Source organism: Salmo salar, chromosome 17 (assembly GCF_965601325.2).
Source record: "Salmo salar chromosome 17, fSalSal1, whole genome shotgun sequence".
NCBI classification, from domain to species: domain Eukaryota; kingdom Metazoa; phylum Chordata; class Actinopteri; order Salmoniformes; family Salmonidae; genus Salmo; species Salmo salar.
In genome coordinates this window covers 29,462,106-29,472,947 of record NC_138307.1, presented here as the reverse complement: position 1 = coordinate 29,472,947, position 10,842 = coordinate 29,462,106, and the positions used below count along the sequence as shown (strand labels likewise).

At 39.9% G+C, this 10,842-nt stretch overlaps 1 protein-coding gene across 1 annotated transcript in view; it reads right to left on the bottom strand.

Annotated features, from left to right (window-relative positions):
- LOC106575793 (uncharacterized) overlaps nt 1-6,082 on the bottom strand; it is a 34,825-nt gene extending 28,743 nt beyond the window's left edge. Inside the window, exons 1-2 of the mRNA XM_082964418.1 lie at nt 4,547-6,082; nt 2,009-2,226 (exon numbers count right to left, since the gene is read on the bottom strand). Coding sequence (XP_082820544.1) covers nt 2,009-2,213 — 205 coding nt within the window. The 5' untranslated portion in view covers nt 2,214-2,226; nt 4,547-6,082. The remainder of the gene's footprint in view (nt 1-2,008; nt 2,227-4,546) is intronic.
- Between the last annotated feature and the right edge of the window lie 4,760 nt (nt 6,083-10,842).

Sequence of the window (10,842 nt, the reverse complement as noted above, 5' to 3'; positions counted from 1 at the left end):
CCTACTTCTATGAGTAATCAGGCCAGCTAGCCTATAGGTCTACTTCTTTGTGTAATCAGGCCAGCTAGCCTATAGGCCTACTTCTATGTGTAATCAGGGCCAGGTAGCCTATAGGCCTGCTTCTATGTGTAATCAGGCCAGGTAAACTATAGGCCTACTTCTATGCATAATCAAGTGTGTGTCCTTACTCAACATTGACAGGAGCACTCTCAACAAAAGACAAATAATACATTGTAAACTCGTAAATGGAAGGAAATAAACCAAAAAAAAATTCTCACAAGCATAGCCAAGGTTGTACGCTCTGCAAACAACGTGTCCACTCCTACAATGACAAGACTGTAATAATATATTGAATGCATTACTGTAATCAAACAAACATTGTAGATTAGAAATGATGGGAATTAAAAGGTAGGCTAAATGTACTACTGGTGAGCCATGCCCTCCGCAATGGACGAGTCCATTCAGACAGGCGTGAATCAGACAGATGTCTCGTGTGTCATACATTTTTTTATATACACAGTATCAATCAAAAGTTTGGACACACCTACTCATTCAAGAGTTTCTTTATTTTTACTATTTTCTACATTGTATAATAATAGCGAAGACATCAAAAGTATGAAATAACACATACAGAATCATGTATTAACCAAATAAAGTGAAATCAAAATATATTTTATATTTGAGATTCTTCAAAGTAGCCACCCTTTGCCTTGATGACAGCTTTGCACAGTCTTGGCATACTCTCAACCAGCTTCATGAGGTAGTCACCTGGAATGCATTTCAATTAACAGGTGTACCTGTCTTCCAGCTTCACCTCAGATGGCAGACCAAATAAATGCTTCACAGAGTTCAACAGACACATCTCAACATCAACTTTTCTGAGGAGACTGCGTGAATCAGGCCTTCATGGTTGAATTGCTGCAAAGAAACCACTATTAAAGGACATCAATAATAAGAAGAGACTTGCTTGGCCCAAGAAACACGAGCAATGGAAATTAGACCAGTGGAAATTTGTCCTTTGGTCTGATGAGTCCAAATGTGAGATCTTTGGTTCTAACCTCTGTCTTTGTGAGACGCAGACTAGGTGAACGGATGATCTCCGCATGTGTGGTTCCCACCATGAAGCATGGAGGAGGAGCTGTGATGGTGCTTTGCTGGTGACAGTCATTGATTTATTTAGAATTCAAGTCACAATTAACCAGCATAGCTACCACAGCACTCTGCAGCGATACGCCATCCCATCTGGTTTGCGCTAAGTGGGATTCTCATTTGTTTTTCAACAGGCAAATGACCCAAAACACATTTCCAGGAGTGATGGAGTGCTGCATCAGATGACCTGACCTCCACAATCACCTGACTTCTACCCAACCCAATGGTTCGGGATGAGTTGGACCGCAGAGTGAAGGAAAAGCATCCAAGAAGTGCTCAGCATATGTGGAAACTCCTTCAAGACTGTTGCAAAAGCATTCCATGTGAAGCTGGTTGAGAGAATGCCATGAATGTGCAAAGCAAAGGGTGGCTACATTGAAGAATATAAAATCTAAAATATATTTTCATTTGTGTCCAAACTTTTGACTGGTACTGTATGTAAGCAATTTATATATTTGCCGCTGCTCGATTAAAAAAAGCTTAGCCTGTTGGTCTACTATCTATCGACCAAACAATCAACCAGTCCACTAAATGGGGTTGGCCCTAAAAGCTGTTCAACAGTTGACGGCAAAAAGGGGTGAATATTATGAGTAATATCATCCTCCACTCACTATCACAAGGGTTAGTAACTACACAGACTCATTTCATATCATCCTCCACTCACTATCACAAGGGTTAGTAACTACACAGACTCATTTCATATCATCCTCCACTCACTATCACAAGGGTTAGAAACTACAGACTCATTTCATAGAACTTGTTCAAGGATGTGTTATGTCAGATTTACAGAATTAAACCTATCAATAACTTATGGAGGTCTAACTTATGAAGATAACTTATAGATAGAACCTGCTCTTACCATCATAAACAGATTCCTCAATCTTCTCCTCCTCTTCTTCATCTTTAATGTTGACATTCAGCTCCAGTGTTTGACTGCAGTCTTCCAGCTTCACTGATGCCATCTCTGGATCCTGCAGTACAAACTGGGCTCCACTGTCACAATCAGGACCCAGTGACTGTAGATTGGGTTTGTCCTCACTTTTGATGTTACCGGCCTCAGACATAATCGGAGTTGGCCTGTAGTAATGAAGAGAAAATGGCCCCCAAAAAGTTATTGTCTTGACAGTTCTGGTACTTTCTTTATTCTCAAAAAATTATATTAGATCAGGTAGCTAAACATTGAAAACAAACAATTTATTAATTTCACATTAGACAAAGTGCACACTTTAAATTACAGTGCACATAACCTATAGTATATTTCCTAAATTCACATAAATGCATAAATTACTCAAAAACCATTTAGTACAAGGTTGCAGTATGTTTTAGGCAGCATTATGTACTATTTTCCTGAATAACCTTGTCTTCACTGAACTATTTAACTCCAATTGTATTTCCTGTTCACACCATAGAAACATTTATAGATAAAGATGGAAACAACTGAATGTGTCTGAATATTAGTACACATGTAGAAAACTGATAATCATTACGTTCTGCTTCAAAACAGTAGTGCAACCTTGAAATTGTCTCTCTCATGCACTGCCTGAGCGGAAGTCCGTTGACACCACAGAGTTAGCGCCACCTGCAGTGCTGGAGTCCTGAACCAATTAGTGTCATTCAGTTATTGGCCACTAGATGGCGGTGTTAAATATTTACAAACCATAGCACCCAATTTGAAGAAGACAAGGCACTAATAATTGGCTGATTACTCCTAAACGTTAAGAATCCCCACCCATTTGACTACTTTAAAATGGTGGAAACCCTCAATGACAATGGTAAAATGGGTTACATAGAGGTTGAGTCTTCTATCCATCTCTATGCTTGCCGCAGATACAGGCCGGTCCTGGCTGAAATACCACCCTCCTCCTATGAACTACAATAGTCCTAGTAAGCAAAAAAATGTCTAAAATACTTATTTTTCCAAACGTTGAAGTTAGATTCATTTTAGGTTATGAATGAAAGTTGAAAAGTCATATCTGGACATTTAAAATAAGTATTTTCTGGACGTTGAAATCAGTTAATTGAAAGTTGAAAAGACGTCTTGAGTACACAACATTAGAGTAAAGTAAGGTACAATACAGTACATTATACTCTACTATACTCAGGGCTGGGCGATATATAGAATTATTTTGCGCGACATTCCAAATCCCTGTATTTACTTTCATTTTTATGAGTGTTTATGTCCGCTTGTTGTCAAATTGTATTTTTGGTCTCGTCTCCTTCGCTCCTCTGTGCCGTGTGCACCTTCCCATTTACACCAGAGATCTGTATATAATGACAAGATGCATGTCTCCACCCTAACAATGGGAGTCGTTGTCCCAAAGGCGGAAGGCAGGCAACAAGCTTAGGTCCAAAACAAGCCCATAGAAACATATTGGGCTTATTTTGGACAGAATTTAGCAAGAGTGAAACCTCTTGCTTCTCTATGACTTACACACACCAAGCACCTCCCCCTGACTTTCATGTCAGCAAAGTTGCGAGATCACATCTTCCTCTCTGGCAAGCGGTTTAAAATAGCTATTTACATTTGTGGTTTGGTCCAAAAGAATGGTTCATATGGACACCAAAACACATTGAGACATTATTTTACTGTAATAGAGAAGTTACCTTTTCTATCAATACCCTTTTTATGTCTCAACTACTCAGATTGAGAGCAGAGCTACACTACTAAAACGGGAGTATCAATGAACATTGATTCTAGAAAATGAATGATCAGTTTGTCTCACACGGTATTGGTACCGCTAGCAGTATTTTAGTCAAAGACCATCATACCAGATGTCCAGTCTGTGTACCGCAAGCAACGTTTTAGCCAAAGGCCATTATACTAGCTGTCTAGTGTGTTTATTACTATTATACCTTTTGGGGGGTGGAAGATCAGCTTTAATATTGCAGATAGATTGTGGCTTCCATCAATGTAATTGTCTGCATCATTTCCAATAACCCATAAAAATATATAAATATACACAGTACCAGTCAAAAGTTTGGGCACATCTACTCATTCAAGGGTTTTTCTTTATTTTACTATTTTCTACATTGTACAATAATAGTGAAGACAATCAAAACTATGAAATAACACATGGAATCATGTAGTAACCAAAAATAAGTGTTAAACAAATCAAAATATATATTATATTTGAAATTTTTCAAAGACACCATTTGCCTTGATGACAGCATTGCACACTCTTCCGCAAACTTAATGATGGTGTTGGAGTCATGCCTGGCCATGCAGTCATGAGTGAACGGGGAGTACAGGAGGGGACTGAGCACGCACCCCTGACGGGCCCCCGTGTTTAGGATCAGCGTGGCAGATGTGTTGTTACCTACCCTTACCACCTTGGGGCAGCCCTTCAGGAAGTCCAGGATCCAGTTGCAGAGGGAGGTGTTGTCTCAGTGTCCTTACCTTAGTGATGAGCTTTGATGGCACAATGGTGTTGAACGCTGATCTGTAGTCAATTAATAGCAATCTCACGTAGGTGTTCCTTATGTCCAGGTGGGAAAGGGCAGTGTGAAGTACAAAAGAGATTGCATCATCTGTGGATCTGTTGGGGCGGTATACAAATTGTTGTGTGTCTAGGGTTTCTGGGGTAATGGTGTTGATGTGAACCATGACCAGCCTTTCAAAGCACTTCATGGCTACAGACGTGAGTGCTACGGGTTGGTAGTCATTTAGGCAGGTTACCTTAGTGTTCTTGGGCACAGGGACTATGGTGGTCTGCTTGAAACATGTAGGTATTACAGCCTCAGTCAGGGACAGGTTGAAAATGTCAGTGAAGACACTTTCCCGTTGGTCAGTGCATGCTCGGAGTACACGTCCTTGTAATCTGTCTGGCCCTGTGGCCTTGTGAATGTTGACCTGTTAAAAGGTCTTACTCACATCGGCTACGGAGAGCGTGGTCACATTCGTCTGGAACAGCTGATGCTCTCATGCAAGTGTTGCTTGCTTTTTTGCTTATGGCCTTATACAGCTCATTGAGTGCAGCCTTACTGCCAGCATTGATTTGTGGTGGTAAAAAGACAACGGAAAAATAGACGAAAACTCTCTTGGTAAATAGTGTGGTCTACAGCTTATCATGAGATACTCTACCTCAGATGCCACCCCTTGTCTTACAAAAGGCAGCTGTTCCATCTCGCCGATGCAGCGCAAACCCTGCCAGCTGTATGCTATCTGTGTCATCGTTCAGCTGTGACTCGGTGAAACAGACATTACAGTTTATTTGTGATCGTAGGTCGTCTATTTTGTCATCCAATGATTGTACGTTGGCTAAAAGGACTGAGGGTAGAGGCAGATTACCCACAAATTATGCCAAAAAACACACAATAGCACAATTGGTTAGAAAACCATAAAACTGCAGCCATCTACTCCGGCGCCATTCTTCTCAATTTTAAATTAAGTAACAACATTCTAACCATGTTTAGCGTTGCCTAGTCCAAATTTGAAATGATTCCACTAATTTGTATCAGTTTGCATCACTTTCAATGAGGGACTTTTATGTTGAGGACGAACCGCAAATTCTACTATTGTGGCTAATCTGTCTCGCTTCACATAGCTAGGGACAAGCGGGTACCAGGGCTGCTTCCAGGAGGACGGAGACGTTGGCCACATTCAGATAGAAATGAATTATGTAGAACAAACATGCCTCTGATTCTAAGGAATCATGTCAGTTCTATTCAGGGAATTTCTATCTGCAGCTTTCCACAACGTTTTTGTACTGTACATCCCCAGGCGAACCCCACTGAGTTATGTATGAACCTGGAAAGCCTCACAAATGAACGTGTGGTGGACCCCGCTCCGTGTGCTTGTAAAATATTTTTTATCACGTTCTTCACTCACTCGGTTTGACAGAAACATTACACAAAACCTTTCCCAAACGTGATAATATCTTGAAGGATGTGTTATCTAATAGGTTATGACGTTCTTTCGATATTAGACAGTTAAAACGTGCAATTACATACCTGTAGTAATAAAGCGAAACGCACCACACTGTTCTGTCGTTTTCTTTATTCCGAAGAATGGTGGCAGGCTACCCGGAACTTCCTGTTTCCCACTACCGTAGTGCAATAGCGACATGTATTGGACTGATGGACTAACTACTGCTGAAGCATGTCAAATATAAAAGTGAACTCTATTAGCAAGACAAATAAACCTTGGTTTAAAAAAACTAAAGGGTGTCTGTTTTAATGTGTAAGTTTTTCAAACATTACATATGCATTGTAGATGGTCTCTGTGGAAGGCCACAGAGATAATGCCAGTTTAATAATGTTTACATATCTTGCATTACTCATCTCATATGTATATACTGTATTCTATACTATCTATTGCATCTTAGCCTATGCCGCTCTGACATTGCTCAACCATATATTCATATATATTCTTATTCCATTCCTTTACTTAGATTTGTGTGTATTAGGTATTTGTTGGGGAATTGTTAGATATTACTTGCTAGATATTGCTGCACAGTCGGAACTAGAAGCACAAGCATTTCATTACAATCGCAATAACATCTGTTAACCATGTGTACGTGATCAATAACATTTTATTTGGAAGATCAAGAACCTCATCCACCCGAGCCACGGCCTGTTCACCCTGCTACCATCTAGCAAGCGGAGACAGTACAGGTGCATCAAAGCTTGGACAGAGAGAATGAAACCACTTCTATCTCCAAGCCATAAGACTGTTAAACAGTCATCACTGTTTTGATTTTGAGAATTTTGGTGACTAGCAAATTGGCTTGTCCCAATGTGTAGAGGTGTGGTGACATGTATTGAGTAGATAAATACAGATATATTTATTTGAATGTCATGAATTAAACAAAAGCATTATATTTACTGTAAAGAACCCCAAAACTACAATGATTCAGTAGATCAATAAAGTTACAGTCTCTAGCAGGTCTCACAGCTGCTTATGCTGATAAAACATGTTAGAAAACAGGTCAGATTTAGCTTTGTGATGCTCATTTCAACTTCCTGTCTTGTTTAGCTTCAGAAAAACAGCAAATATGTCACATGAAACATCATTCTTTGGTCATTTATAATACAAAAGAGAAGAGTTTGACCAGTACAAATGTACAAACTTTATTTTTCATTGGCAGATAAATTAAGCAGGTTTTAATTAAGTTATCCAAACATATTCATAATTAATGACTAAAATAACTCATCCATTTTAAAATACAATTTAATAAACAAAAAGTATCCACCCAAATTAATGGTGAAAACTGATCTTCACACTATTTCTATCTGATACATGTTGTATCTACTAACTCATTCCCACAGGATACTGATCCACCATCTCTATCTGATACATGTTGTATCTGCTAACTCATTCCCACAGAAAACTGCAGAGGGAAGCAGTCCCACCCAATCAACCAACCTCATGGAGGATATTCAATCATAAGGGCAAATCCAAGGTAATCTCAATATCTTTACAGTATAAGCTAACAAAACACACCAAAACTGACCAGGTGCACACTGATCAGTAAAGTAAAGAGGCTAACATTCTATAATGCTCCCTTTCCTCTGCACAGTTCTCACAATGAGAAACAATAGGATTACAATAGAGTGCTCTACGATTTCTTGATAATTAAGTGATGGAATGATTTTAATCTTAGCTAGTCAAAGAACAGATGAGGAATCTCACATTTATGTATATGTTGGTGTCTTTTTAAGTGGCCATGTTGAGAGAAACTTTTCCAACGGTCAGAGCAGGAGTAAGGCTTTTCTCCTGTGTGTATACGTTGGAGTGTTCTTAAATTGCTCTGATGAGAGAAAATATTCCCACAGTCAGAACAGGCTTCTCTCCAGTGTTGAATGATGAACTGTCAGATCCCTTGATATTTTGCAGCTCTTCCCACAGTCAAAGCAGGGATAAAGATTCTACATTGTCTGTATTTGTAGGTGTATTTTTAGCTTTGATAGAAATGGGAAAATCTTCTCACAATGTGGGCAGTGGTGAGACCTCTTAGCTCTATGATCTTCCTGCTGTTGATCTCTGGATGTAGAGAATGTCTCAACATGGTCTCCTGTGTGAACAACATCAGAAGAACCAGTCAGTTGGTGTGATATACATGTCAATCAAATGTATTTTATGAAGCCCTTTTTACATCTGCAGTTCTCACAAAATTCTTTACAGATACCCTAACCTAACATATAAGGTGTAAAAGAAACACCTAAATGAGGTTGACAGAAACCAGAAGCTTCCAGGTTTCAGGCTTTGGCTTCCTCTCTGCCTTCTTCCTAAAAAACGGATGCTCCCAGTGTTTGTTGACTCCGCTGAGGGTGCAGGTACCGAGACTAAAACCCCAAAGGGCAAGCAATGCAGAAGCAGAGTGGCTAGTAAAAACTCCTTAGAAGGAACCTAGGAAAAACCTAGAGGGGAACGAGGCTCCGAGCAGTGGCCACTCCTCTTCTGGCTGTACTAGGTGACAAATGACTTGATATATAGTGCCTTCTGGAAGTATTCAGACCCCTTGACTTTTTCCACATTTTGTTATGTTACAGCCTTATTCTAAAATAGATTAAATCGTCCCCCAGTTTTGAGAATGAGACAAATATTAATTTTCACTAAATCTGCTGTCACAGTGTCTAGATATTTTTGTCAGATGTTACTATGGAATATTGAAGTATAATTACAAGCATTTCACAAGTGTCAAAGGCTTTTATTGGCAATTACATGAAGTTGATGCAAAGAGTCAATATTTGCAGTGTTGACCCTTCTTTTTCAAGACCTCTGCAATCCGCCCTGGCATGCTGTCAATTAACTTCTGGGCCACATCCTGACTGATGGCAGCCCATTCTTATAGTGCCATCGGAAAGTATTCATACACCTTGACTTTTTCCACATTTTGTTACGTTACAGCCTTATTCTAAAATAGATTAAATAGTCCCCCCCCATCAATCTACACACAATACCCAGGTTTTTAGAAATTGCAATTATTTATTTATTTTTTACCTGGAAATATCACATTTTCAGACCCTTTACTCAGTACTTTGTTGAAGCACCTTTGCCAGCGATTACAGCATCGAGTTCTCTTGGGTATGACACTATGTACACATGTATTTGGGGAGTTTTTCTCCCATTCTTCTCTGCAGATCCTCTCAAGCTCTGCCAGGTTGAAAGGGGAACGTTGCTACAAAGCTATTTTCAGGTCTCTTCAGAGATGTTTGATCGGGTTCAAGTCCAGGCTCTGGCTGGGCCACTCAAGGACATTACAAAACATGTCCCGAAACCACTCCTGCGTTGTCTTGGCTGTGGCAGAGTGACCATCAGGTTCTTGCTCACCTCCCTGACCAAGGCCCTTCTCTCCTGCTTGCTCAGTTTGCCCGGGCTGCCAGCTCGAGCAAGCGTCTTGGTGGTTCCAAACTTCTTCCATTTAAGAATGATGAAGGCCACTGTGTTCTTGGGGACCTTCAATGCTGCAAACATTTTTGGTACCCTTCCCCAGATCTGTGCCTCCACACAATCCTGTCTCTGAGCTCTACGGACAATTCCTTCGACCTCATGGCTTGGTTTTTGCTCTGACATGCACTGTCAGCTGTGGGACCTTATATAGACAGGTGTGTGCCTTTCCAAATCATATCCAATCAAATGAATTTACCACAGGTGTACTCCAATCAAGTTGTAGAAACATCTCAAAGATGATCAATGGAAATAGGATGCACCAGAGCTCAATTTCGAGTCTCATAGCAAAAGGGTCTGAATATTTATGTAAATATGGTATTGATGCTACATTTTTTTAAAGAATTCTAAAAACCTGTTTTCACTTTGGCATTATGTTATACATTATATTGTGTGTAGATTGTTGAGGAAAACGTTTTAGTTAATCAATTTTAGAATAAGGCGGTAATGTAACAAAATGTGGGGAAAAACCAAGGGGTCTGAATACTTTCCAAATGCACTGTAGCTAATTTAGAAAAACGGGAATGTCTTTTTCTCCGCTTTTTAACATTACAAATAACAATGGAAATCAACAACTCTGTGTCTGTTGTCATATGTTTCTTTCTAGTAAGTATTTTCCCCATCCTGGACACTGAGACCTTGTTGAAATCTGTGGTAAAGAATGTATGACAATTGAGACACTACGTTACCCTATAGTAGTTATCATCATCATGCTTTCCATAGTTTAAGACTGTAGCTAGCTAGGCCTTGCTAACTAGTTATTGTGTTATCCAGCTAGCTATAAAATTGCATGCTAACACGAAAGAGTTGTATAACTAACCCAAGATAGACCCCACCCTGTTGTTTCCAATGGGGGACTTTTATTATGAAGTCAAACCGTAAATAGACTGTTGTGGATAATCGTTATTGTGGCTAGCTTCACACAAAAGTGAGCCCAGCTAGCTAGCGAGTAGCGACCACAACATAGCTATTTGCCAGCTTTATGTTAGGTAATTTAGCTACAGTGGCTAGTAAAGGTTAGAAAACTATCTAGCGTGCTAGCTAATCCAAACAAAACTCAACATACTACATGGTAAATCTATTCTGTACAATGTGCTATGGTAACTTGTTAGCTAGCTAGCCTAGTTGGTAGGCCTAGCATTAACGCCAGCTAACGTTAGCTTGCTACAGTTATGGCTCTTCCGTTAGTTAGCTAGCCTTCCGTTAGCTAGCTAGCCTTCCGTTAGCTAGCTAGCCTTCCGTTAGCTAGCTAGCCTTCCGTTAGCTAGCTAGCCAACAGTTGCCAAATGCTAGCTAGCTTGTTA